This window comes from Blennius ocellaris (assembly GCF_963422515.1).
Source record: "Blennius ocellaris genome assembly, chromosome: 5".
Lineage (NCBI taxonomy): Eukaryota > Metazoa > Chordata > Actinopteri > Blenniiformes > Blenniidae > Blennius > Blennius ocellaris.
The window spans coordinates 28,268,602-28,295,899 of record NC_137654.1 but is presented as its reverse complement, the minus strand read 5'-3'; the positions used below and the strand labels follow the sequence as shown (position 1 = coordinate 28,295,899).

General features: G+C 45.0%; 3 protein-coding genes across 5 annotated transcripts; 2 read left to right on the top strand and 1 right to left on the bottom strand.

The window, feature by feature from the left end:
- Positions 1–12,624, top strand: LOC308130644 (zinc finger protein 335-like). 3 transcript variants are annotated; one of them, XM_080497059.1, is made up of 28 exons: positions 1–108; positions 1,913–2,106; positions 2,208–2,484; positions 2,570–2,647; positions 2,864–3,907; positions 3,987–4,166; positions 5,238–5,306; positions 5,419–5,677; positions 5,750–5,927; positions 6,035–6,147; positions 6,688–6,706; positions 6,833–6,949; positions 7,236–7,312; positions 7,398–7,558; positions 7,662–7,882; positions 7,991–8,090; positions 9,081–9,169; positions 9,246–9,502; positions 9,592–9,706; positions 9,781–9,978; positions 10,358–10,500; positions 10,588–10,727; positions 10,861–10,958; positions 11,052–11,138; positions 11,280–11,363; positions 11,452–11,511; positions 11,607–11,712; positions 12,026–12,624. In XM_080497059.1, exons 2-28 carry the CDS (start codon positions 1,915–1,917, stop codon positions 12,136–12,138), a joined length of 4,575 nt encoding a protein of 1,524 aa, XP_080353185.1. In that variant the 5' UTR covers positions 1–108; positions 1,913–1,914; the 3' UTR covers positions 12,139–12,624. The 3 variants fall into 3 exon arrangements, with proteins under 3 accessions (XP_080353185.1, XP_080353183.1, XP_080353184.1); XM_080497057.1 differs by having other exon boundaries at positions 5,115–5,306; XM_080497058.1 differs by lacking the exon at positions 1–108 and adding an exon at positions 292–730 and having other exon boundaries at positions 5,115–5,306.
- Positions 12,625–19,354: 6,730 nt separating this feature from the next.
- prok1 (prokineticin 1) lies at positions 19,355–20,938 on the bottom strand (the record flags this gene model as incomplete). The annotated part of the gene is made up of 3 exons (XM_080497229.1): positions 19,355–19,474; positions 19,796–19,921; positions 20,864–20,938. 3 exons carry the CDS (start codon positions 20,936–20,938, stop codon positions 19,355–19,357), a joined length of 321 nt encoding a protein of 106 aa, XP_080353355.1.
- Positions 20,939–23,713: 2,775 nt separating this feature from the next.
- On the top strand, positions 23,714–26,545 carry lamtor5 (late endosomal/lysosomal adaptor, MAPK and MTOR activator 5). Its single transcript, XM_080496829.1, has 4 exons — positions 23,714–23,826; positions 23,907–23,968; positions 24,890–25,007; positions 26,263–26,545. Exons 1-4 carry the CDS (start codon positions 23,792–23,794, stop codon positions 26,321–26,323), a joined length of 276 nt encoding a protein of 91 aa, XP_080352955.1. The 5' UTR covers positions 23,714–23,791; the 3' UTR covers positions 26,324–26,545.
- The last annotated feature ends 753 nt before the right edge of the window (positions 26,546–27,298 follow it).

The window sequence follows — 27,298 nt, the reverse complement described above, 5'->3', positions numbered from 1 at the left end:
GATACTTATGGCGCCCGACTAGAAAGAAGCAACAATTATCGGCAACTAATTCCTGCTGGATTTTAACGCCTCCGGAGGTTAGGACGCCCTTCAGCTCGAAAAGACACGGTAAGAAAAAACGTGTTGAGATCGCGGAGCCGCGGAGGAGAAAATGTTTTCATTTTCTTCAGGGAGAGTTTTCGGGCGGTCTGCCGCAGCTCAGGCCCTCGAGGTCCCCAGTAGAGCTTTGAGATTGCCTGAGTGTAAAAAGGGGGTCGACTGGTGGAAAATGGCGACGCGGAGCAGGCAGGACAGAGGGCAGCTAGGCCCGCTTTAAAACAGCTAACGCGTGTCGCTCCGCTCGTCCTTACCTCCCCCTACTCAACTTGTGCACACGCTTTTTCCAACAACAATCTGCCGAGAAACAACCAAAAGTGCCATTATCGTTCCCCAGCAAGCTGTATATATGTGTTCATTTTATAAAAACGAACATCGAGGGAACGGCGACGCCGCTTAGCCTGTTCTGAGCTAACATGCTAACAACAATAATCTGGTGTTTACTCCAGTTCGCAAGCATAAACATTGACAGAACATGGACTGATGTATGTTAAAAGTGGATATTTATCTAACTTATCATAAATCTAACGTAACCGAGTGTAAATATTCGACATCGATGCCAACGACTACCTTGACAGCGCTGATCGCTTTGCTACATATTTACACACTGATGCATATTTAACATTGAACAACGGTGAGTTAATTTAAGTAGAGACACAAAAGCACGATTAAAAGTTTCCGTGAAAGCATGACCACGACGAGAAAGTAAAAAAGAATGGTGTCTGTATCCGAAAGACTTGTGATTAATGCCTGTATGAATTTATTCTTTGTGCAGTAAACCGTTATTAACTAAGATTTACATGTTAAAATCATTCTCTCGACTGTTATTCAACCTATATGCTGATTGTTTAGTTTGACCCCTGAGATTGATTTAGAGTTTAGCGTATTCAGTTTATTCTTAACATAAGCATTGTGTGTGTGTGTGTGTTCCCAGTTAATCACTGGGAAAACACACTCACATTGTCACCTTCAGGTAATTCAGGGTCACCAGTTAACCTCCAGTTCCATTTATTGTAGGAGAAAACCAAAACAAGCATGGAAAACACAAACTCCAGACCAAAAAACCCAACCTGGAGTTGAACCCATAACATTTCTGCTGTGAGGCGAGAGTGCCAGCCACTACACAAGCCTCTATATGGGGTACACTTTACTAATATTGTGTTGGACCCCCTTTCTCATCAGAATAGCTTTATTTCTTAATTTCCTGAATTGGTGGAAATACTCAGTTATTTTTATCCATAATAGCCGAACTACTTTGATGTGATTTGATCTGAGTGACCTGCTGCGTTATCCTGCTGGAAGTATCCAGTACACTGTCGTTACAAAGGTATGGTCATGGACAGTAGCCTGTTGGAAACGCTCAGCGATGCTCTTCTGCACACTCCAGATTGTCTTTCATCATCTTGAACCAACCCTTCTCTAGCCTCTGACAGTAAAAAGGCATGTTTCTTGTGTTATGATGGTGAGCACTATCCTCTATTCTGCTGCATGCTGGGGCAGTATAGTGGCCAACACCAACAGGCTCCACAAACTCATCAGAAAAGCCAGTGACGGGGTGGGGTTGGAGGGACCCTGTGCAGGTGGGGTCAGAGAGGAAGATCCAGTCCAAACTGAGGTCGATCATGAATAAAGTCTCTCACCCCTCCATGATATCATGGTCAAAAGCAGAAGCTCCTTCAGTAACAGGCAAACCCAATGAACGCATGAAACGATGCATAAACATTTGTTTGCATCCTCACACGATGCAGTCATGGTGATGTTCAAAGATGCCACTTTGAATTTATTGTTGACCCTACCATCTTGTTTCTCTGTGCAGGTATGGATGTGGAGGAGAATGAGGTGGAGAGCAGCAGCGATGCCGGCCCCTCCGGGATGGAGGAGCCGTCTGAGAGCGGCATGGGTATGGAGTCATCGGAGGCCATGTCTGCAGACAGCAGCGATGCCGCCGCCTCTCACGCCACCGCCCCAGAGTCTGACTGCCACGTGGGACAGAGCTCGGAGGGACTTGTGGTAATTGACCGTGTGCATGTGTGAGAATGCCACAATGCAAATAAAAAAAACCCAGTCAGGATATGTTTTTCTAAAAAGTGATCTTCTGGTCTACATTCCAGGTGTTCATCCCAGAAACCAGCTCCAGTACAGATGTCAGGGTGTCTTCAGTTCACCTCCCGGACTCTTCCTCAGTGGCTCAGTCCACCAGCGTGTCCAGTGTCTCCACAGTGACTCAGTCAGTGCTGGTGTCAGAGTCCGCCCAGGTGCTGGTGCACTCCAGTGCAGTGTCCGAGGGAGCCATGATGGTTTCCGACTCAACCGCTTCTACCTCGTCTGATTTGGGCTCTGCCATCGACAAGATCATAGAGTCCACCATCGGCCCAGACATCATGAATGGTATCTCTAAAGCGACTCTCGGAGGCAAAATGAAGTTCAACTCCAAACGTATCAAACAATAAACATTTCCTTCCATTTATTTCAGGTTGCATTGCAGTGACCAGTGCAGAGGACGGAGGTGCAGAAACTACACAGTATCTCATATTACAAGGACCAGATGATGGTAGGTTCTCACCGTCATAAAACAAGCAAATCGGGTCATAAATCTGTACAACGCAAACTTTATTTTTCTTATAACTTGCAAAATACACTGACACTGTTGACCCACACCACAACTATGGGAATTCTTATTAATGCTTTGTACACAATCCATCTTGCATGTATTTGTCTGGTCCTATGGTAGCCCAGATGTCATCTTCTGCTCTGTTCCATCGTATAGCCATTGAAGCTCTCGCTGAAGGTCCCACCTCCACCTGCCTGGACCAGGGAGACCTGCAGGGCGGCCTCGAACCCGACGACCAGCCCGGACACTCGGGTTACCCAGAGGACAGCAGCAGCCAGCCCGACCAGCCCCAGCACTCCCACCCCTCCCAGTACATGGACTGCACTGCGGACGGCCCGGACCAGACGGGGGAGTCTTCGTCTTCCTACGTGGAGTGTTCGGAGCCCGACCAGACGCGCTCGCAGTCCATCTTCCCCAACTACGGCAGGAATAACAGCGACCACGACCTGCCCGGCTACGTGGAGTGCAGCGGCGCCGACTCCAATCCCACCAGCGGGAGTCGGTACGTGGTTGAGTGCAGCGTTGGGTACCTGGAGTGTTCAGTGGATGGGGGAGAACAGCCGCACCACTCGCGCAGTTACATCGATAGCAGCGCAGACCACCGGACCCAGTCCAGCCGGCAGTATGTGTCGGCGTACGGAGGAGAATGCGTTGCGGCCGCAGACTCCGAGCAGCCCGGCTGCTCCCAGTACCAAGGCGGGGACGACGACGAGGATGACGAGCAGAACCAGGATCCAGATCAGCCTCAGCACTCGCAGCAGCAGCCACAGCACTCCCTCTACATGGAGAACAGCAACGGCCCCGAGGCCTCCCTCTACGCTGACGACAGCTCCTCGTCAGACCACCCGCAGGCGGACACGGTGGGCTCCGGCGGACTTCCCGAGGGACTGGAGTGCAGCGAGAGCCAACCGGGTCCCTTCATCAGCAGCAGCGGGACGTACACCTCAAATCCCGAGCAGCAGTGCTCCCAGAGCCAAGAGGAGCCGCAGGGCTCCCAGGATGGAGCGGGGCTGGTTAGAGACATGGAGACGTCCACAGTGGCAGCAGGCTCCGGGGACCGGCCGCCGAACCTGGCCGAGTTAGAGGAAATGATGGAAGTCGTGATCGTACAGCAGTTCAAATGTAAAATGTGCCCTTACAAGAGTGCCTCCAAAGACACACTCATCAACCACATGAGAGACAAGCACTTCAAACCTGCGGGTACGATGGCGGCGACACATCACCAGGGCCACTTGGCCGTCACTTTTATTTAGGTCTGGTTTTATTTCTGCCCTTTTAGGAGAAATGCCAAAGAAACGTAAACGTGGCCGACCTCCGAAAAGTGAGACGTTGGCCCGTCAGAAGGCAGCGAGGGAGGAAGAAGAGAAGAGGAATACAGGACAGATGAAGGCCGATGAGCCCCAACAAGCAGAGGAGGAGGACGGTATCGTGGACGCTGGTGCTATTGATGATCCTGAAGGTCAGTGAGAAGCTGTTTAATCCGACATAAAGAGTATGTTTCTTTTAAAATTCCAACTCCAAATTGAGAAAAGTTGAATCAGGATTGCCAGACAGAGATCAAGCACAATGGATCCAGAGACTGTCGCTCGAGAAATTGTGACACGAGGTACAATTTATCAAGAAATTATTTATTTGTTGAGTGAAACTGAAGATAATATAAAAATAGTGCTTATTTTACATGTGGCCGCTTGGAAAAATGAGTTGCCCACCCCTTCAGCTGTGAGTAAAATTAAGAACAAAAACCTATAACAAAGTGCTCAAACGTCCATCGCAGGCTGTAGAGTAAATAAAACCTCCGCTGAAGGACACCTTTTTTTTTTTCATTTTTCATTTTACCAGAAAAAACCTTGTTGAGATTAAAAATCTCTTTTTCAAGAGTGTCCTGGCCAAGACAGGCAGCAGTACATTGAAGTTTCAGACAAAAGAGACACATAAAAGACTTAAAACATAGAGGAAAATTTCAATACATTTAAAAAACAAAAAGGTCCACAAATTAAAATTAAGTCTATTATTTAAAAACATCTGCAGACAAATGTGTCACATATTCACAAGTGTGGCTCTACAAACACTTTTACAAGCATTAATCTTAACTACATACACTCAACTATTATAAATCACACAAAAATAAATTCCCAACATAAATGCTGAAGGACCATTTTATTAATCATCAAAAGTCTGAATGTTCTTGTATGAGGATTTGGATTCTTCTAAGCGATGCTGTTTCAAAATTAGACATCATTAAGTTATTGTCTCCCAGAAGCAGAATTGGATGTCTGCTATTGAAGAGCTGATACTTTGCAGTGCCGTCGATCCGAGAATGTTTTTAATTAATTGGAAGAATTAATTAAACTCTTAAGTGCAGTGGCTTTAGGCAAAATTAGTTTGTGACAGTGTGGCTTATCTCCAGTTGACAGTGACTACAGCCCAGTAGATGAGGACGGCAAAGGGAGACCACCTGCCATTCTAAAGAAGACCACTACTCCCATCTCCTCCTCCTCCTCATCCTCATCTTCCTCCTCTTCATCTCAAGGACGCCCTCGACGTAAAGTCGGCCGTCCGAGGAAGTACTGCGTCTTAGATGAAGGCTCCAGCAGCAAAGGTGGGTTCGACCAAGAAAAACGAACCAAAACAAAAAAGAACCCTCACGCTTAATAGAAGAGCCACAAGCCTTCACATTTCTTTAATCTTTTATATCATAATTTCCTTCACAGAAGCGGAAGGTGTTGCTAAGAGCTGTGCGGGAAATACCGACACTGGAGCGTCTGAGGAGGCGAGTTCCTCTGGGTTGGGCAACGGCCCGGGTCTGCTGGTCGATGGAGACGCAGCCGAAGCAGCGGTGAGCCAATCAGACTCTGAGAACAAAGACCCGTCATCCAACATGCAACCAGAGGAGGAGTTCTTCCCCAGGAAACGAGGTCGGCCGTCCAAGCGCTTCCTTCGCAAGAAATACAAGAAGTATATCAATCGAAAGTGAGTGTCGGACTAGTTCACTTTATCAATTTTTTTTTAAATGAAACTCATTATATCTTCACTATCTTGCAGCCGGTACTATAAATCTCTGAAACCTCTGCTGAGACCTCACAACTGTTGGATTTGTGGTTCTCGCTTCCTCACCCAAGAGGACTTGCGCTTCCATGTTGACTCTCACGAAGGCAACGACCCCGAGCTCTTCAAGTGCCTGCAGTGCAGCTACCACTGCAAGCGCTGGTCGTCACTCAAGGTCCGCCGCAACCAGACAAAGTTCACACCTTCACAAGCGTGTTTTTGTTGTTGTCGTCGTTGTTGTTTTTCTACCGTGTCCTAACAGTCCCGCTGCCTGTTTTGCAGGAGCACATGTTCAACCACGAAGGCAACAAGCCGTTCAAGTGTGAGGAGTGTGATTACTCCAGCGTTTACAAGAAGGACGTCATTCGACACTCGGCGGTCCACAACAAAAAGAAGTGAGCAAGTCGCGTGTGAAACATTCTTTAAAACCAGGAGGGTCACATACAGTCCGATATCCAGTAAAATTGAGCCATAATAACTTAAATTTAAACTGTCAGGTTTTTCTTCATTGTTTGGTTTCACAAAACCAAACAATTACTATTGAAAATGACCAGAATGTCATTATAAAGCTAATTTTAATGAAACTTCTGGTACAAAGTAGTGTGAAATGTCACAAATACTTCTTCCATAGCTGTTGCATTATGCATGTGTTTACAAACTCACCCTGACAGCTTAGCTTTGAGGCTTGTTTGATATCTTTCATGGCAGCATCACCGAGATCTCAGCTCAGGTCTCACTGTTGTGTGCGTCGCTGCTGTTTAAGAAATTTGTTAAAACAGCCATGTTTTCTTTGAAATTCTTGCAATTTTCTTGGTGGTTTGGCCGGATTGGAGCTTTCTGCAGGCCTTATGTTTGACTCCCCTGCTCTAACTAGAAAATAGCTTGTGTTTAGAAACGATGACTGATTTCTTTTTTTTTTTTTTTCGATCTTGCAGGAAAAAGAAAACTGAGCAGGTAAGACTCAAGTTTTGGTCTCATTAGGGCTCAATGATGTATATTTATAAGCTTCCCGTATATATCCTGAACCGCTGCGGTGTTCCGTCAGCACAGCAGTGTAACCGCTCTTCGTTTGTGTTGCAGGTACCTAAAGTGTCTGAATTCCCCTGCCCTGTGTGTCACCGGGTTTATCCCATGCAGAAGAGGCTGACTCAGCACATGAAAACACACAGCAATGAGAAACCGCACATGTGCGATAAGGTCAGAACAAGTTCACACTATGCGAAGCTATACAACATTATCATATGGTATTTATTCACATTTTAAACTAGTTGTGCAAAGAAGAGTTTCTATAATGTAATTTAAGCTCAACATGTGAAGTGGCAGGAAACTTTCCTCATGTTTTTTTTTTTTTTTTTTTTTTTGGTAATATGCTCCTGGCATTTATCAGTTGATTGCAAGGTAATGTTTAGGAAGTGGCAGCTAAAGAATTGCAGTTTTTCATGGTAGAGGTTTGTCGCTGATGATGCCTCTTTTGTCTTCACAGTGTGGAAAATCCTTCAAGAAGCGGTACACGTTCAAGATGCATTTACTGACCCACATTTATAGTCTCGGGGACAATAAGTCAGTACTGAAACCTTCATTATTCACATAACAGAGAATTCTCATCCTACCATGAATAATGACCTTTTGCTTTTTCCTGCACCAGGTTCAAGTGTGAGTTCTGCGACTATACTTGTGAAAACAAGAAGCAGCTGCTCAACCATCAGCTGTCCCACACCAACGATCGGCCCTTCAAGTGTGACTACTGCAAATACTCCACCTCGAAAGAGGAGTTTCTTGTCTCACATTTGGCCATCAAACACACAGGTCAGTTCAGAAAAGAAGGAGAAAAAAAAGCCTTTTTTGGAGCAGCATATTTTTCTGTTGACCTCGTCTGACGATAAAAATGTTCTGTGGCGAATCTCTGCAGGTGAGAAGCCGTTCTCCTGCGACATGTGCCACTTCATGACCAAGCACAGGAAGAACCTGCGTCTGCACGTGCAGTGTCGCCACCCCGAAGCGTTCGAGGAATGGTCCGTGTCTCACCCCGAGGAGCCGGTGAAGAAGCGACGCAGACCGTTCTTCACGCTGCAGCAGATCGAGGAGATCAAGCAACGACACGATGACACGCCGATGCTGCAGAACACTATTGTGAGTCTCTTTTTAAAAGTCTGTGTTTTTTGCTTTACCGGGAAGTCATTTGTGTGCTGTGTTTTGTGAAACGTGAAGTTCGACCTTGTTTGTTCCCTTCTTCATCAGGTCGCGGTCGATTCTGCAACACTACAGGCCATGCAGGGGATAGAAAATGCCTCGGTGTCCCAGGACGCTTTGGGAAACACCACCATCATCTACGAACAAAGTCAGAATTGATTTCTCGAGATATTTTAACACGTGTGACATGGTACATTAAGGACAGGCGCTGACTTCACACCTTTGTTCAAATTCTCTTTATTGAGATTTGCACAGAACAAAACGATTGTTGGACAGTCATACACAGCGGTTCCGTCGCAAAGCAATATTTCTCTGCAACAATTATCAGACTGTCTCGCTGTAAAGGGTTCCCATGTCTTGTGAATGGTGTCTAACCAACTTTTCAAAGAGAACTTAATCCTCTCCAAAGTAATGCATTGCAGTATCTCCTGAATCCACATGTTATGAGTGTGTGGGGTTTAATGAGTCAGCAGGTGTCTGTCTGCACCTATTGCAAGCGTCAGTCCGACCAGGGTGGATCTTGGCAAGTTTAATGTTGGTAAAATACACTATGCAGAATTTTACATTCTCAGTAGGTGTATTTTGCACAAATACAAATTGTGTGATCACTATTTAATATCTCCTGCCAATTTTCATCAGATAAGTGAATCTCAAAGAAGTGTTGGAGCTGAGATGCCACAAAGTCCTTGAATTTTTTGTCCAGATGCTAAATGAGAGTTAAATCTCCCGAGATTATTGGGCGGGCTGCCCTGAGAAAAGCTTATGTGCAAAGAAACCAGACCATGATTAGAGATTAAAATACTCTGGCGTCCGCATGACAGTGTGTCTGAGGTGCAGGAAAAAAAATCAATCCACGAGTTTGACCCGTGAAGATGGGAAAAGAAAGAAAAGACTTTCCTGGAAGGACGCATACAAGCCAGAATAAGACAAAACACACACACCCCTATCGTTATAGGAATATAACCCATGAATCTTAGCTTCGATAGAGCACCATCATGCTTCTACATTACTCCATTCAAGAGTTTCCAAGAAGGGAAACCTGAAGAGGTCTCGGTCTCTTTCCACTCTAAAGGGCATTTTAGTCAATGTAAACGAGGTCCCAACATTGGCAGCAGCTTCACACCTTTCTGTTCGTCAGGTGAATCCGGTGATCTGTCTGCTCAGAACGCTCTGGACCTGCTGCTCAACATGAGCAACGCCCGGGAATTGGTTGGAAACTCATTGCAGGTTAGTTCTTCACAAATTCAGACGGTTTCGTGAGACAAATTCTTCTTGACAAACATTCCCTGATGGTTTTCTTCAGGTGGCCGTCCTGAAGTCTGAAGGCAAACCTTTTGAGAAGGGAACGTGGAGCGCAGTCAGCACGGCGCCGGGCCAGGCCCAAAAGATTGTCACCTTCCATGTGTCGGAGAACGGAGAGACGGTTCTGCAGGAGGCCTACGAGGCGGCCAACTCCGCCACCGGGGAGCTTGCACACATTGCCATCGAAGCCTACGAGGGAGGAAGTGACTTCAGTGTGGTGGAGCAAGCGGCTGAAGAAATCCACAGTCCTGGATACAGGTGATCAAACGTCGCGTGGAAGGCTATTCCGATGATTTCGTACGATGTCCTAACACCCATTTTTTTTTAAACTTCCTGTGTCTCTGCAGTAACGGCGACAGCAGCCCCTCCCAGGCTTTAGAGGTTAGCGGCCCTGAGAGCCTGAAAAGTGACAAGTATTATCTCACCTCGGCGCTGGCAGAGGGTGTGCTGCAACAAGTGGAGGTAGTTATCACACCAAAGCGTTCAGTGTTCGGCGTAAAGAGATCCTTTTCTGACCGTCACTTGCTCTCCCTCAGCTGAGCAGCGAGCCCCCGGCCTCCCCGTCGGCCACGAGCCCCCACAGTCCCGGCACCAAGAGGTTTTCCTGCCGGATCTGCATGGAGTCCTTCCACGGCCGCTCTGACATGGAGAACCACAAAAAAGCGCACTTGGATGCGAACACCTTCAAGTGTCCCGACTGTGACTTCACCTCCACGTCCTGGCCCGAAGTCAAGGTGACTCCCCGACAGTCGCGCAGCACGAGCCGCGATCAGATCGATCGGTTCTCCGAATGACGTGATCGCAATGACGGAACGAGAGTGACCGGTTCAGCTTCAAGCCCAGAATGCTTTGCATTGAGAAATTCACACATGATCTCAGATCCGACTGAAGATTGTTTAGATGACGCGAATGTAACTTGATCAACATCAATTGTGCTAGATATGGCCCATGCAACTGTAACTACTGGTAATTACCCGTCTCTTTAAGAACGTTTACATTAATCCATAATTTACTTTCAGTTGCAGCAGTGATGTGAATGAATTCATTGAGCAGGTTTCCGTCCATAAGGCCGACTCCCCCGCTGACTGTCGGTGTCCCGGCGTTTTGTTTCAGTCTCACATGGTGCAGCACTCGTACCTGCGTCCTCACAAGTGCCCCAACTGCAGCTTTGCCTCCAAGAACAAGAAAGACCTGCGCAGACACGTGATGACACACACCAACGAAAAGCCCTTTTCTTGCAAAGTCTGTGGACAAAGGTGGGAGCAAAGCATTATGTTGTTGATGGATTTACACGGAAGTACAGACCAGCTGTCAACATCTAATGTGTGTGTGTGTGTGTGCAGGTTTAACCGTAACGGTCATCTTAAGTTCCACACGGACCGTCTTCACAATCAGGATCATCCAGTTCGCAAAAGCCGGACGTCCTCGAATCAGCAGACCATCATCGTGAACAGTGACGAGGAGGCCCTGGTGACGCTGCAGTGTAAGAAACGGCATGGCGGCTGAGTGTGTGTTACTGGAACGGCATTAATAATAAATGACTCCCGCTTCAGGCTGCACTGTACAAAACGATAAAGCCCGGCGACTGTGTGCGTGATTTGTTTTGTGTGTCGCAGCTCTGCAGACGCATCAGACGGTGATCACCCCGGAGCGGCTGCAGTCGCTGGGACAGGACCACATCATCGTAGCTCAGGACCAGGCGCTGTCGGACCAGGTGACGGCGTCACACTCCGCACAGCAACACACGGTGACGCTTGGTTTTTTTTTTCCCGCTGCCAAATCTAAATGTCACGTTGCGTCAATTCAGGAGGAAGGCGCATACATCCAGCAGATCACGACTATAGACGGGCAGACGGTCCAGCACCTGATGACGGGAGACAACCAGGTGGCTGAGGTAGGAGCAGCGCCGCGTGGTTGTGTCGCGCCGCAAACGCCATGACGGAACCGTGTGTCCACAGCCAAACTGCTGCTGTCGAGCGTTAAAAACCACCAGTACGCGTTTGTTTTTATCTCATCATCACGTGTCCCGTTTCAGGTCCAGTATATAATCTCACAGGATGGCGTGCAGCACCTGATTCCCCAGGAGTACGTGGTGGTGGCCGACGGCAACCACATACAGGTCAGAGTTTTTAACCCCGCGGTGGATGAACTGAGCTTTTTTTTTAAAAAGGCAACCTTGTTCTGACGCTCCTCTGCCTGTCGCTCAGATGGCCGACGTACCGATCATCCAGTACGAGCACGAGAGGGCCTTTCTGCAGGAGCAGCAGGTGAGACGGATAACCCCAAACATCTCCGGAGGGATTTCACTCTTTTGAAAAGCTCACTGCAGTGTGTGTGTGTGTGTGTGTGTGTGTGTGTTCAGATTGCTGTCAGTCATGATGGTCAGATCCAGTACCTGCCCGTCAGCTCGGAGCAACAGGTGGTGAATTCTGAGGAAGCGGAGGCTGCTTCTCACTCCGCTGTCACAGGTATTCTTCTTTTTATTTAGCTGAACTGGTTTTTTCTCGTGTCCAGGGTAACTTTATAGATTTTTAAAGGATAGGCAAAAAAATAAGCCTTGGCTTCAGCCGAGACCCATTTTGGCTAAAAAGAAGAAGAAAAAAAAAGTGCAGGAACTTTCTCAGCCCTATAAACTGAAATTTCCATTTCTACACTGTAACCGAAATAAACCATTCATCCATTCCTTCTGTATCCAGTTCAGGGTTCAGATGATTAAAAAAAATGCTGTAATCATTATTAAAAACACCAAAGTGTGTAAACGACGTTCGCTTCTTCCCGCAGACGCAGCCGCGGCTCAGTCGCAGACGGTTTACACCGAAGCTACGCCCGAGCAGCTGGAGCAGCTGCAGCAGCAGGGCATCCAGTACGACGTCATCACTTTCACCAACGAATAAGGCCAAACGGACGAGTGGAAGCCATTAATGGCCGACGGAACACAGACCTCGACTTATTTATGCATCCAGCCTCGTTGGCTTCGTTTCTTTTTGCGAATTCCGATTCCTGCACTCATCGCTTCTGAACTAATCACGGAGGCTGTGCATTAAAGAGTTAAAATAAACAAGGTTGGTCTGTCCTGTAATGTTTACGTGCCTCAAACGCTTCGATTTGCAAGACAATGGTGTGCAAGTTGAAAAGTGCTAGATAAGTGAAATCCATTTAATGTCAACAAGAGAGTCTGAACACGTTTTGGAAAAGTGTCAACAAAATAAAAGTCTGTTCAGTTTTTGACCGAAGTGAAAAGAAAAGGGATTGTTTATTTTTGACCTGTAATTATATATGTTAATTGTTTAAATTCTGTTAAACATTGTGTTTGATTATTATCATGAATGTGTAAATATATTTAGCTTTTTTTTTTTTCTTTTTCTTTTCTTTGTATTGTGGGCTCCACAATACGCTTTGGATTGGTGATTATAAAGTCAATAAGCTGCAAGTTCACACCAAATAAATCACTTTATGTATACATGTAGATATCCTTTATTGTGTTCAGATTTTTCAGAGTGACGTCATGTTTATATACTTTAAAATAATATATGATTCTTCGCAGTGACTCAGTAAAGCAAAGACGTGGTAATGCATGAATTCAGCAGATGCAGTTTTGGAAATTTTAGCAATAAAATGCAATGTTTTACCAAAAGTATTTGCTCAGCTATTCAAATAATGGAATTTAGGTATTCCAGTCACTTCCATGGCAATATAATGTGTTTAGTGTAAATGACAGAATGTGGGGCCTCTAATAGAATCAGCACATTGATGTTGACTGTTAATTGCACTGAGGCAAAACAGTACGTTGGATGTGTGACGGAGGCGCCGTCGCAGCCTCAAGAGGAACTCGTCTCGCTGTCCTCCAGCTGATAATCGCGCCACTTCCTCTTCTCTCCCCTGAGGAGGAGCCTCCGTTCCTTCAAAGTGGAAAACTGTCAAATGAAAAAGTGCAGAGACTTTGCGAGAGTCACACCAACGATGAAGTCTGTCCTCGTCTTCATTCTGTTATCGGGTAAGATCAGACTCCCTCCCTCCAGTGCTCCGTGCTTTTGAAGGTGCCGCTAACTACATGTGTTCGTCCTGCAGAAGTTTCTCTCTCAGGAGGGCAGCAGAGGATCCAGGAGTTTGAACAGATCCTGCTGAGACTCCCCTTCCCTTCCTTCTACAACGGCCACAACAAGTCCTGCTGCAAACTGTATCCGGGCGGCTGCTACCGGCTGCTGGACAGCGCCGGGTACAGGTGTGACCTCCTGAGAGGAAGAGTGACGAAGGCCGAGGGCGACGGCTGGGTCGAGTTCAGGATATCAGACGTGCGATTTGGTGACGGAGGCTACTACAGATGTGCCGTGCTCGGGACCCAAAGCCACACCTACAAAGACTACTACGTGGAGGTGCTCGGTACGTCGTCTCCAGTTTGCATGTAACATCACACTGTGACGCTTTGACGTTTTGTTTTTTTGTTTAATGTATTTACACTTCTTGCACTTTGCAGAGGGGTCCCGTCGCCACGGCCAGACTCAACCTCCTCTGACAGGAACCGTCGCGGCGTCTTCCAGCTCCTCTGGCCCGCCGGACCTCAGCGGGCCCGTTCTGGCACAGGACCGCAGCGAGAGCGCCGGGTATTCACTCACTTCCCGCTCGAACTGTGCAAACCGACAATGGGGGTGGGGACTCGCCGCTCAACCTGCGCTCCGTCGTCTCTTCCAGGGTCCCCTGGAGCTTCGGTTTACCTTTAGTCTTCATCGTGTCGACCGCGGTGATGATTTCCACCGCTTGCGTGATCGGCGTGGTTTGCCACAGGGTCAAAGCCAAGCGTCGGTCGGGTAAGCAGTTTCCCGAAATGGGTCGTCTGCCAGTTCTTTGTGATGCGGCGTGATGTTGTGTTGTTTTCCTTTGTAGACAAGTATGGAGAAATGCTGTGTGACTCACTGGAAGGAGAAGTGCCGGTAGGTAGAAAAAAAAAACAACAAAAAAAAACAGGGAACATGTGGAGTCTGTGACTCACGGTCAGGTCGTGACTGACCGCGCTTGTGTCTTTCAGGAGCTCGGCGGCGGCGTCGTCTACACGACGGTGGACTTCAGGGCTCACGAGAAGCCGGACGAGCTTTACGCAAACCTGACGACACACAGAGGAGCGGCGGCGGCGCCTGGAGCGGAGCATGATGGGACAGTGGAGTACTCCACACTGGCACTACGCCGGTGAAGTCAGGTTCAGCCCTGCACAAGAGTACATGTTCATGATGCGTCCATGAAAAGAGAAATGAATGTCCAATAACGGCCTCTTATGAGGTGACAGTGTTTTTTTTTTTTTCTGGTGATTCGAAGGAAACGCTGTTGGCAAAGCTGAACGTGCTTGTTTGTGATCTCCCTCGACTCACACCTTTCTCTCACACCAATTCTGGAGGTGTTGATTGACGTTAATACATGTGACGACGCCATTTTTCAACACTTTTTACTGAGCACTGTCACATTTTGCATGAGGCCAAATAATACTGGACATTGTTTGATTAAGTTACTTCTATTTGCATTGTAATGTTTTTTATTTTTCACGTTTTGTAGGCCAGTTTAAAAAAACCAGGCAAATGTAGTTTGCCAACATCAAACACATTTTAGTTCAGGGGTCACAATTTCATCTGGAGTTGACCTGGACCGGTAAAATAGTATGATAATAACCTTTACATTTCAACTTTAAAGTGTTTCTTTGTTGTTGGTGCAAAGTATCTGAGATGAAAAGTCGATGAAAGTGTCTGTATTTGTGCAAAAACTAAACGATTACAATGGAAAATGACTACAATCAAACCCTCTGGTGCAAAATACAGCGAAATGTCCGAAAAACTTGCATGTTTTTACAAAGTCACCCTGACAGCGGGGCTTTGAGGCTGATGCTACTTTTCTTTTATGGCAGCGTCACGGATATCGCTGTGTTTTCAGTGTCCGCTACCTTTAAAGAGAAGTGTGTTTAAAACTCCTTCCTGTCCTCTTGCGGACCCATTTTGGCCCTCGGGCCTTATGTTTGACACCCCTGCACTGGACTGTATATCTCAGTTTCCAGCTTTAGTTTCTTGATCGTAAATCTTCTCTCTCTTGTTTTAATGAGAGCAATACTGAAATACCTCTTGTGATTGTGAAGATTATTGATGGAAATGACATTAGACGTGCTGATTTGAGAAAAATGAACTTTGTTAATGATCTTGTTCGCCCCCCTGTTGTCAGATTTCGCCGTCAGATTGTCTTTTGTCGCGCCGCCGTTGCTCCTTATCGGCTTCATCAGCTCGCTAATCTCCTCGCGGTGTCTTCTTCCTGCACACAAAAAGCTGGAAGAGTTCTCCTTTATATCCTTTGTAAAAGGTCAAGTTTCTCTCAGCAGCGAATGAGCGAATGAACGGACTGATTCTTATTCCTCTGACATTTTAGTACGAAACAAAAGGGAAAAAAAAACATTCTTGTACCGCTGTTAATCTGTAGCTAAAACTGACTCGTACTTTAATAAATCAGCAGGATCCTTTGGGTTGCCTGGGCGTGCACGTCGTTTCACTTTGTGTACTTGGAATGACTTGTGTTGTGACGCAGACTCGCTCCCTGACCAATTCATCATCTCCCACAGTCCAAGAGAGCGCCCCGTGGGACTGGAGAAGACGAGATTTGTTTAGTCGACCCTCCGCTGCAGCGTTGAGAGTTTCCCCCGATGAGGCAGGTGGCGGTCCGGGTCGACCCGACCTCACAGGCGTAGGCAGCTGCAGGGACCGTGAAGGCCTGAGGGTGACATCAGGCGAGCCCTGGACGCCCAAACGCCGACCAGCGTGGCTCTTATTTATTGGTATTTCAAAGGTTTTCCAGCAGAAGCGACTGAGCAAAACCTACTTAATTATTTTCATTGGAGAACTTTTGACGTCAGGGTAATAAAATGTTTGTTTACACGGGATTCAGAAAAAGAGAAAAACCTATGTCGGATGGTATAGCATGACGATATGACTCACAGCTGCTCGCTGCTCAGTTTAGGTTCCAACCCTGGAATAAATGCTGACCGTCCAACACTGACGGCAGTGCCAGTGTCAGTGATCGGATATCAATTCGAGCGCAGTCTGTCCATAAATACAGTTTGCAACAACAACGCAAGAAAGCAGCAGAAGATGAAATACAACTAAACTTAATGTTTTTTTTTCTTCTTTTTTGAAGAAATGCCAAACTTTTGTTGCATTTTGTGAGTTGGTTCATGCGACAAAGCTGCTCTGAGCCACGGAAAATGTACTTTATTGAAAACGGCTCCCGAGGTGGAACTTTTGGAAAATGCTCCGTCTCCATGGAAACGAGGGGGAAAACGCAACTCCATGAAGACAATCAGGCCCCGTCTCCATGTGGTCGGCGGAAACACTGCGACTGCACATGAACGCCATGGTCGTAATATATTGTTCTTTTGCAATCAGTGCAAATGTTTCCTCCATCGTGTCATGACTCCTAGTCAAAATTCTCCTGGGACATTTTATTTTGACGGTCAACGTTAAAAACAATCCACCTCAGTCGTCTGTCCACCAGAATGTCCATGTTCTCTCACCGTTAATGTTCATATCCGATGAGCATGTGTGTGTAGTTTCATTACAAAAATTCACAACAGCACCCACTAGTGGCCAGACATGAAAACGACATTGTTTTCTGTGTTTCTGCCTTTCCCATGTTAACGGGCATCGTTTTTAGAATCTTGCAGTGTCGACGGGAAACTTTTCTGCCACAAATATTATATTTTCACTTGAAAGGTTGTCGTCTGAACGGTTACTATGGAGGGAAAAAAACGGATCATAAAACAAAGATTGTCGACAGTAGCGTTGTTTTAAAAACCACCACACACACATTTCTGAATATGATCTGAAGGCTAAACCTCCGTCGTCAGTCTGCGCGTTCGCTGTAGAACTAACGCCACACACGGGTTGGCCTCCACCAGGCGGCCCACTTCGACCATCCCACTTCCCACTTCCCACTTCCCACTTCCCACCAGTTTGACAGACCTCAGCGACGCCTCAGTCCAAACAGACTTTCCTTTTTGTTCCAGCGATGTTGGAAACCTTGACACCGGCCGGTCGGGTATCCAGCCTGGAAAATTAGAAGGTGGACGACTGACGTGAGTTGTCCCACTTATGATTAATGGACTGTTTCATGCAGTAAAGCAAACGTATATAGAGATATTTCAGAGTGATTTGTGCCACTGTGGTACATTTATGCTGCCAGTACTGTGTAATGTGTTGAACTCTGTGGTTAAGGTGGAGCTTCAGTTAAAACAATTGGAGTTGTTTTGTTTCAGTCAGGGGATTTTATTCACAATAAACTTTCAATTCGTCTATACAGAGATGTTTTTTTTTTCTACACGGTATGAAAAAAATTGTAGTTTCCCAATGAAAAATAGTGAAACTTTTCCATTATTGGTTGGGCGTCACACCATTGTCAGACAACTGGAGGAATATCTACGGATGGTGGACGACAACTAGACCAAGTTTAAAAAAAACAAAAACCTGCTATAATCTTGTTTTCCAGTGGAAGAAGAAGAAGCTCCACACTGCAGTGAAATAACAACACAGTCCAGACTTACTGGGCTCATTACCAATCTGGACATTTACAAACAATAACTTGACCTTTGGGTGTTTTGGGTGTGTTTTCTTTTGTTTTGTACTTTCTTCTTCACTTTTTTTTTATTTTTTTTGTAGTTTTGACCTTTAAACAAAGTGAGAAGCGAATCAACAAAATGTACGACATTCAGGTGGAAGACACAATCGCTCTGCTTCAGTTTCTATGGTTTAACACTTTAAATAAGGATGATTCCAGACGATCCCAAACACTTGTTGAATGTCGAACAATAAATGGAGGAGGAGGTTAAACTCGCCTCTTCATGTTCTGACTGTTGGACTCCGACGAGTTCATTTCCAACCACGCAGTCCAGCCACAGCAAACTAAGTTTGCGTTTTCAAATGTCTTCCTACATAAGCTGATTATCGAGAATTAGCTGGAGTTATGAAAGGTGGGATGATGCAGGACGTCTTCTCAGATTGTAAACAGATGAACCTTATTTCACCTGGAGGCCAGTTCACATTAAAACTATGTTTAATTTGAATCAGCAGAAATTGTACCAGTTAATGTATTTTGGTCTTAAATCCACAGTAACAAGTCATTATGGGTTTTATTGATTGGATTTGTGAGGAGAGAGTCTTATTATACATGTAAACAATGTTGAGAGGAAAAATGCCACAACAACGTCCTTTAAAAGCTGCCAGAAGTTTCACTTTTATTATGCAACACGTCATTTAATTGAAGATATGATTGGTTAAAAAAAAAAGTGAATTACAGTTCAGAATGAGCATTTTAAAGGTTGACATGCAGACGAGAGCTGATATGGAAGAGTTTACACTTATATATACCGCTCCAGAAAAGTAATTTATTCTTATTTGTACTGTCACCTCATAATAATAGGACACAACACACTGGCATGTATAGCATTAATAATTTGTAATTGAAAAGATCTGTTTATTTTTAGATTATTTTTCAAAATCCAATGTGAATTCAGGTCATTTATTGTCATTTTCTATATCATTGCTTTATGAATATTCTGTCTATTAAGCATCAAGAGAGACTTTAAGACAACCACTAAAACATGTGAGTTGTATACAAACGGTCATATTCTCATTGTTCTTGCAGTGGCTGGATTTTTAAATCTTTTTTAAATAATGTAAAATATCTATGAATAGCATGTTGCACAAAAGTCACAGACTGAAGAATTACAATGCCTTGTTGAAACGTTTATGTTTGATACAGCAACACAACTCCACAGAGAACCATGCGACTGATACTAGAGGTTTATTGACAATAACACTCGTACATTTCTACAGATATATTGACACAAAACAATCACGAAATAATGCAGATGTTTTAAACGTCCCCCACCCCCCCGTTGATTCATTGAAATGTGCGAGCCTTGGCTCTGCTCATCGGCAAATGTACCGTCTTAGCTTGTATTATCGGCGCGCTGGTTGCCGTCGTGTGGATTAGTTTGTTTGAGTACACAAAATAAAAACAAAACATAAGAGTCAAGAGGAGCTGGATCCTGCTCCAGTCCTCGCTCCGATCTGCTGCTTCCGGCCCAGTTTGCTAAAAGTCCAGGTTTTTGAAGTCCTCTGTGCATCGGTACTTGCTGTCGGCGTATCTGGTGCAAAACAGGTGGGGCAGACAGGGGCAGGTGTGGTGTTGCCTCTTCCCCTGATAGGGAACCTGAGGGTGTGAGAGAAACAAAGAAGCAAGGAGTTTCAGAGATGGATGTGATGTTGGCAGAACTAATTGTTGCCTTGTCGGGATAAGAGATGTACGGTTCTGATCGCCTCCATCACTGTGGAGAAGATCAATAGCTTCTGCACTTATCAGCAATTTCTTTTGTTTGTTTGTTTTTTGTTTTTTTTGGGGTGGGCGAAAAAAAACCCTTCCAGCTTTTTTTGAATCAATCTGAGTGTCTGAAAGACGAGAAGAGTGAGTGAGTGAGTGTTTAAGCAGATGTGGAGGTGCTGTCGGAGTGATTGTGACGGCGGCTCTTTGCACCTTGTGGCTGAACGGGTGACATTCGTCGCCCTCCACGCCTCTGGGGACGCACATCCTCAGACCCCGCAGCCACAGACTGACGGCGCAGCACAGACCGAAGCCACACTGCACATCCCGCTCACAGGCCTGGAGGACACACACACACGCATACAGACATGCACACACATACACACTGATCAAACAGTTATGTGAAATATTATTCTCCAGAGAGATATTCCAAAAAGACGTTGTATTTATTGCCTGTCAGATTTCTAATCTATTTACGGAGCAGAACCAATCACGGGACTGAGATAATTTCCTCTGGACTTTCCAGTGGATGTGGAGCGGAGGTGGATGTGGTCCCTTGATGGTCATTAGTAATTAGATTTCTACAAAATCATTCAGAACAACAACCTGATCTATTTGAATATATGTATTTTTATTTATATATTCATTTACATTTACCCACTGCAAGAAAATGTGAGCCCAAATGTAAGATATAAACACTAAATTTAAGAAGAAAACTACATTAAAACTAGTGTACATATCAGCAAGTAAATTACAATTTTTAAATCTTGATTTAATATTATACTTTCAAATCGAGGACTAAAAATAAGGTAATAGCTTTCTAAACAAGCCAAAAATTATCGATCATGTCTCATAGGTAAGATTTTCAATCTTGGCAATTTCCAAATAATTTGCAGTGTATGAAATGATACTTTAAAAACAAGAGCTGTAAAATGTTGTCAATTTGAATTGCACTCATAAAATAACCAATTTCATATAAAGACAGTCTAGTCTGTTGTATTTCATTATGTTGTAATGCATCTTCCGCTTCTGAAATACAGTGTGAGACCATTGCTATTCCCTGGAGTTCTTCCGATAAACATCTTTCACAGCGTTCAGGGAAAGCGCGAATCATTTGTCAAAACAAATTGATGATTTTTGAATAATAGTACCCATTGGAAGTAATTCACATTTTCGTATTTACACTAGAATAATCTGGTGTCTTCCTGAAATTTCCCAGGAATAAAGAATCTAAAGAGATAAAGAAATGTTTTTGCAGTTCGAAGGCGGTCGGACACTCACCCCGGTGATCACGGCTCCTCTTGACAAGCTCAGCGACATCAGCAGGAAGGACAGCAGCATCACCCTGAAGCTCATGACAGCAACAGGAGAACTGGACTCTTGAGACGGCTTCGGCACGACAACTGTGAACCCACACTGGATCCCCGAGTCCTCAGCCAGGCGACGGGGGGGAGTCTCTCTCTCTCTCTCTCTCTCTCTCTCTCTCTCTCTCTCTCTCTCTCTCTCTCTCTCTCTCTCTCCTCTTTATTCACCTGCGACCCCCCCCCCCCAACATCCCCCTCCCCTCCTCCCTCCACAAGTCTGAAGCCTCCCCACGCCCAGAAGCTTCGTCATCATAGTCACTCAGATGACGGCTGATGGATGCTCTCTAAATTTAGACCTCTGTCTGTTGAGCAGGTTTTGAATATACGTAAAAGAGCATTTCACATTTTCCATGACTCAAGGAATTCAAAAAGTAACACAAACATCAAGATGTGATGACACTGAAGTGGCAGAAATCCGACTCTCCTCCAGGAGAAAAGGGGGCACAGGTGGTTTAGGGTTTAGTGTTTAGAGTTTAGGGTTAGGGTTTAGGGTTTAGAGTTTAGGGTTAGGGTATAGGGATTAAGGTTAGGGTTTAGGGTTAGTCCCCAGTCACTGGCAATTCCGAAGCAGCCTGGACAAAACAAATGAAAATCACAGCCATGTAATGCGTTCAGTGAAATCACCACAGGCTGACTCATGGTCTGGACTTCAACTCGGCCAAATGATGCTCCTCATTTATTATTATGAGGTCTTTGATCCATGATGCTATCGGCTGTCATCAGCTTCACTTCAGACATCACTTCAAACGTCCTTTCCACAGTCGCAAATAAATCTGCTTTGCTCATGTGGATTCATTGGGTTTTTCTCTGTTAAATGCACCTCGAAATGACTGTGTTGTATTTGGTGCTATATAAATAAAGTTGAAATGAATTGAATTGAATTAAATACCTCCCCGATTTAATGAAACATGTCACTTTTAACCTTGTCTGTGGGGGGGGATTCTCTTGTCAATGCTGGGAGTGGACAAAACGAACAAAAGCTGATTTGATGGCGAGTTTTCACTCCTCCTCTCTGAGATTGCTTATTAGGCGATAATGTCAATAAACAGACACCAGAACAGGAATAACGACTCTTGTTTCCCTGAATTATAGTAAATATCCCCCAGTATGACGGGGCGGTGATACAGTGACTCCCAGGTCTCTATTTGGGATTCAGCTCATTTGCAGATTTACTGGGGCTGTGAAGTGACTCTATAAAACAAATAAGACCCTGTATTGATGCCAACGTCTCTCTGCTTAACAGTGAAGATTATTTACACGTTTTATGCACAAGCAGGACAGTGCCGGACATGGAAGGAGGAAATCACATGGAGCCTATCAATCACTCTGCATGCGTAAATGTGCAATTGTGCATCTGTTGGCCTACGTGCATTCTGGGACAGTGATGAGCAGCTGGCTGTCGGGGCGGGTGGGGAGGGTGTGATTTAAACTGTGGGAGGAGAAATATGACTGAGAAAAGAGGAGAGGCAAAGATAGAGAATTAGAGGGGGAGGAGGAGGGGGGTAGGGGGGGTGGGGGTGAGGAGGAGCCCCCGGGTTAGTCAGCAGGACGTTACCCTGCTGCTGTGCAGGTGATGGATTCCTCCGATGCAGAGGCCACATAATTACGTTCAGCCATTTCTGCCCCGTCAGCAGGAGCAGTGAAGCCTCACAGTCTTGGAACAGGCAGCAGAAATCATGCAGCAAGTTGAGTCCGGAGGATAACTTTTTTGGAGAAAACATATCGCAAGATCCATCAACAAAAGGCTACAAGAGACAATAAATCCAGACTATTAATGTTAGTTTTGTTTTTTGGGTTTGCTTGGTTTTTTTTTTTACATGGAGGAAAAAAAGACATTGGGGATTCGACTGAATCCTTTTTGCTCTTTTGTGTTAATTTATATGGAAATGTGTTTTGTTTGTGATTATCAAAAGAGTTTATTATTTCTCCAAAGAACTCATTTAAGAGGCTCAGACATAAAACACACAAAAGATGGATGTTCTTGATGTTTTTGTCGATTCATAACATGTATCTTCCTGTACTCTGCCATAAATGAACTAAATTCAACAACCACGTTACGACAATATCAAAATCAGCGATCATCTGAAAATAATTGCAAGACTCAAAGGATTTCTCGCCAAACAAGATTCAGAGAAACTTTTCTCATGCATTTCATTTTCAGAAGGCTGGATTATTGTGATTAGTGTGTTTACAAGTCTCAGTTGAAAACGTGTCAGATAGTTGGAGCTCATCCAGAGTCGGAGCATATTGCACCTCAGCCTCAATCTCTGCACTGGCTGCCTGTGTGTCTAACGTTCGACTTCAAAATCTGAGCTTGTCTATAAAGGTGTGAATGGCCTCGGGACTGAACACATCTCAGACTTATTTGTAGAATATGAAACATCCAGTCCCCTGAGGTCATCAGGAAGAGGTTTACTCTTTACTGCCATAGAGTCAGAATAAACCAGTCCTCTCCTGTTGTTTATTTCAATTAAACTGTACATTTTACTCATTTTATTGCCTTTATCTTAATAAAGTTTTAACTTTATTAATTCCCCTTGTTATGCCTTTCTTAATGAATGTATCCGTTTCTATCTATCTATCTATCTATCTATCTATCTATCTATCTATCTATCTATCTATCTATCTATCTATCTATCTATCTATCTATCTATCTATCTATCTATCTATCTATCTATCTATCCATCCTGAAAAGTCAAATCGTGCTTCCGGTTGTCTGGCCCTCTCTGGGATCCGTAGCACGTGACGGTCAGCTGACAAACCCGGAAACGTCGAGGAGGCGCACAACAACAACAAACATCTTCACACAAACTTTAGATTTTCTCATTCTTTTCGGAGTTCAACGATGGAATCAACCCTTGAACAACATCTCGATGACACGTAGGTTAAAGACGCTCCTTTACTGAGTGTGTTTGCTTGATTTTGTGCCGTTAAAGACGCCTTTTGTATGTTTGTTGCAGCATGAAGAACCCGGCGGTGGTCGGAGTGCTCTGCACGGATCAACAAGGACACAATCTGGGTTGTAAGGAAACTCATCTGCAAGTTATTCATAACAAGCTGGTCATTTAAAAGAATTTAAAAGAGGAAAATATGTACTCCGATGGTCAGTGGTGCCTTCTATCGTGATTAATTCGTGTAAACAGCAATGAGACCCCAGAGACATTCCCATTGATCGTTTATTGAATAAATAAAGCAATAATGTGTGGAGAAACGACAATATGAGCAAGCATTTTTTCTAAGATTATGCCCTTGTATAATGGCTCCAGAGCCTCAATTCAATTTGAATTCCAAGGCACTTTTCTAGAGAAAAACACAACTATTTCTTAGTTGTGAGCAAGCAGAGATGACGTGGGAAGTAAAAACTCACTTGAGAGTGAGAAAGAAAGAAGCTTAATGCAGTAAAGTTCTAAAGCCAATGGCAGCTTTGCTAGAAAATGAAAAATTCCTTTTCATTAGTAATGTGGGTTTTGCCAATCATCACCAATCTTAAGACAGAAGGCAGGAGCTTTTACCTTTTGTTAACATGTGCAGTAAACTGGACACAAGTTTAAGTTGAATCCATACTGATTATTATCCATCATGTAATGGGAAGACGACGTCATTGTCATCAGTCCTGCAGTTAATTTGTTTGTAAAACCACTGTGTGTAAGTTATTGGATAACAACTCATGTATTCTTCATTGTTTTACTGAAATTATGCTGTAATGAAATGCAGGGCAGATTTCATCTCGTCCGATTGCCATCACAGGGCTAAAGATCATTTAAAGTCACAATAAAACTATGTTGTGTTATTTAAAAACTACTTAAGGCTTGAGTGGCTCCCATGGTCTTCAATTGCGTTTTACCAATAAGACGAAGACATTGACACATTTAAACGACCGCCACTAAGTAATTGATGAGTTTTAACCCTTGCTGTTCTCTTCAATGTTCTGTTTTCTGTCAAGGCCGCGGGTCCTTGTCCGATGAACATGGCGGCGTCGTGTCTGTTTTGGCCAAACAAGCTGCAGCTCTCACCAGAGACCCGACAGACAGCCCGACGGTGTGTCTGGAGTCTGAGTCGGGGTGAGCCTGGACTTTACTGCTTGACTGACCTTCATCTCTCTCCCTTATCCCCTCCTCTCGGTGGATTTGAGCGATATCTGTGGGGTTTTGATTAATACGTGAGGAGATCAATAACTGCACAGTGAACTGCTGAAACAGATCCAAGATCAAAGATTGCGTGTCGATAGTTTGCGCCTCTTGCCTGCTCAAGGTCGTCGCTGAGCGGTTTTGCTCTGCAGCTCTGCTGCCATCTGAAGGCCTCTGCTGTCAATAATCGGTGTTTGTCAAGGAGTCGTACACAGGTGACGTAATGGCAGGAAAATCATCCCTCAACCGGTAGAGTGAAATCCAATACTTGAAGCTGATAAAACGGATGAAGATCAGTGTTTCTAGCAGGATTTGCATGAATGAAAGCAGAACGACGGCAGCAGCGTCATAATAACATGAGAGGATAACATCAGAGAATTGTAATGAAGCAGTTTCTATTCCTTTATAAAAACGTCATGCAGAAAACCCACAAAAGCAACATTAGTGTGATTAATCCAATGGTTCAAAGTCCAGAGGTCACAGAAAACCTTTGATCATCCATCACACTCCACAACTGATCAAAACTCACGGTTCTGAGGCAAAACTCATATCAAACAACAACTGCCAAGACTCAGTTGCAGCTTCTTCTACTTCTCCTAAACTGAACCCGAACCGCACTACATCTGTGGACCGAAGCCAAGAGAGGGAGAGAAAAGATGCTTTCTGGAGTTGTGGCAGTGAAACTGGAGAGGTCTAAAATTAGAGCTGCGGGATCTGTGGCAGACTGCAGGGGGCGATGTGGAGATGCTGCAAGATTTCTGGAAGTGAAGCTGCTCCCAAGTTTTGCCACAATGCAGCAGCAGCAGCAGCAGCACAGAGGAGCACGTGGACGAAATGTCCTGCAGGTGGAATCACCTGCGCTGCGTTTGTCAGTCTGAACATTCCAGGGTTTTGCATTAAAATGCATTAATGTTCTTTTGAACTCAAGGGTGTTGTAGCTTTAACTAATGTTTATATGCAAGACTTTTCAGAATCAGAAACGGATTTATTGTAAAATTATAAATTAGTGCAAACAAGAAAAAAAAAACTGGCAAAAGAAAAAAATAGAAACAAATTTATGAATTAAAGTGTTTTTTTTTGTGGTTTAAGCTCCATTAAAATTCAGCCAAAGATACCTGAAAACTGATTTAACCTTTGTCAAACATATTGTTCTTCAGGTGTGTTCATATCTTTTTTTCTTCTTCTATAGAAACATCCTGGTGAGGAGTCATGGGACCATCACAGTAGCAGTTCACAAGATCGCTTCTTGAAGACTTCCAGGACTCCCGCGGGAGTCTTATTGTGCAGGAACTCGTGTAAAAGATTCACAGTCGAAGCTCGAGGTGTCCGATTATATATTTAAGTGCTGGATTCTGTTTTGATTTCCTTAAAAGCAACAATCTGTAGTTAAAGTATTTTGATGAAATGTTTGTTATAACTCAGTCACAGTGTCTGCGTCTTGTTCCCTTTTCCTCCTGCAGTTATTAAACTTTAACGTGACTTTCAGCTGCCCTCTCTGTGTTAAGTATTCATTAAATTCTCCTTTGCTCGTCGCAACGCGGATAACCAATTCATTTTCTTTGGCTGATCGGAGACTTTCCACCCCCCCTTCCTAAAACAAAAAAACAAAAAATAACTGCTCTGAACCCATTAACTCTTAACTTGTCAGTTGAAGATGGGACACGAGGGTTCTAGAAATGGGTCGAACACGCGCGTGCCAAGGTTGTTTTTTTTTATTGTACAGAAACTAGAAACACATGTGTGATCACACTCGTGCACATGTTGCCTCTGCAGCTGATTGTTCAGACTCGAGCAGAAATCTGCTGCGCTCACACCGCAGAGGTGTGTGTTGTTTTCTTTTTTTTGTTGTTTTTTTTTCTCCTCCTCCATCTCCTCCCTCTCCACCCCATGCACCCTCGGATGGGGTTCAGCGCTACGTCTCGGGTCACGTGACTCTCCTCGGTGAAGGCTTCTCCCCGCTGCGGCTCCTCCGCGCGCACACCGGAGCGATGCTGAGGCTGTGACCGTGTGTGTGTGTGGGTGTGTGGGTGTGTATGGGTGTGTGGTTGTGTGAGAGAGAGAGATGCGCCCCGGAGCTCTGAGGCAAAGTTATGGCCCGGTCATCCCCGGAGGAGAAGGTCCCGCCGCAGCCCGTGTCCGGCCAGAAGTGCCCCTCCGGTGACGCGCACGCCCTCCAGGGACGCACGCGCAGCCGCGCAGCCACAAATTATTACGCGTCAAGTCAA

Excerpts from the sequence above, each read along its gene's own strand:
- lamtor5 (XM_080496829.1), top strand. The coding sequence starts at position 23,792 with ATGGAATCAACCCTTGAACAACATCTCGATGACAC. Across the intron at positions 23,827-23,906 it reads GAACAACATCTCGATGACAC|CATGAAGAACCCGGCGGTGG; the intron begins GTAGGTTAAAGA and ends TGTTTGTTGCAG. Across the intron at positions 23,969-24,889 it reads ACAAGGACACAATCTGGGTT|GCCGCGGGTCCTTGTCCGAT; the intron begins GTAAGGAAACTC and ends TTTTCTGTCAAG.
- LOC308130644 (XM_080497057.1), top strand. The coding sequence starts at position 1,915 with ATGGATGTGGAGGAGAATGAGGTGGAGAGCAGCAGCGATGCCGGCCCC. Across the intron at positions 7,313-7,397 it reads TATAGTCTCGGGGACAATAA|GTTCAAGTGTGAGTTCTGCG; the intron begins GTCAGTACTGAA and ends TTCCTGCACCAG. Across the intron at positions 10,728-10,860 it reads GGCCCTGGTGACGCTGCAGT|CTCTGCAGACGCATCAGACG; the intron begins GTAAGAAACGGC and ends TGTGTGTCGCAG.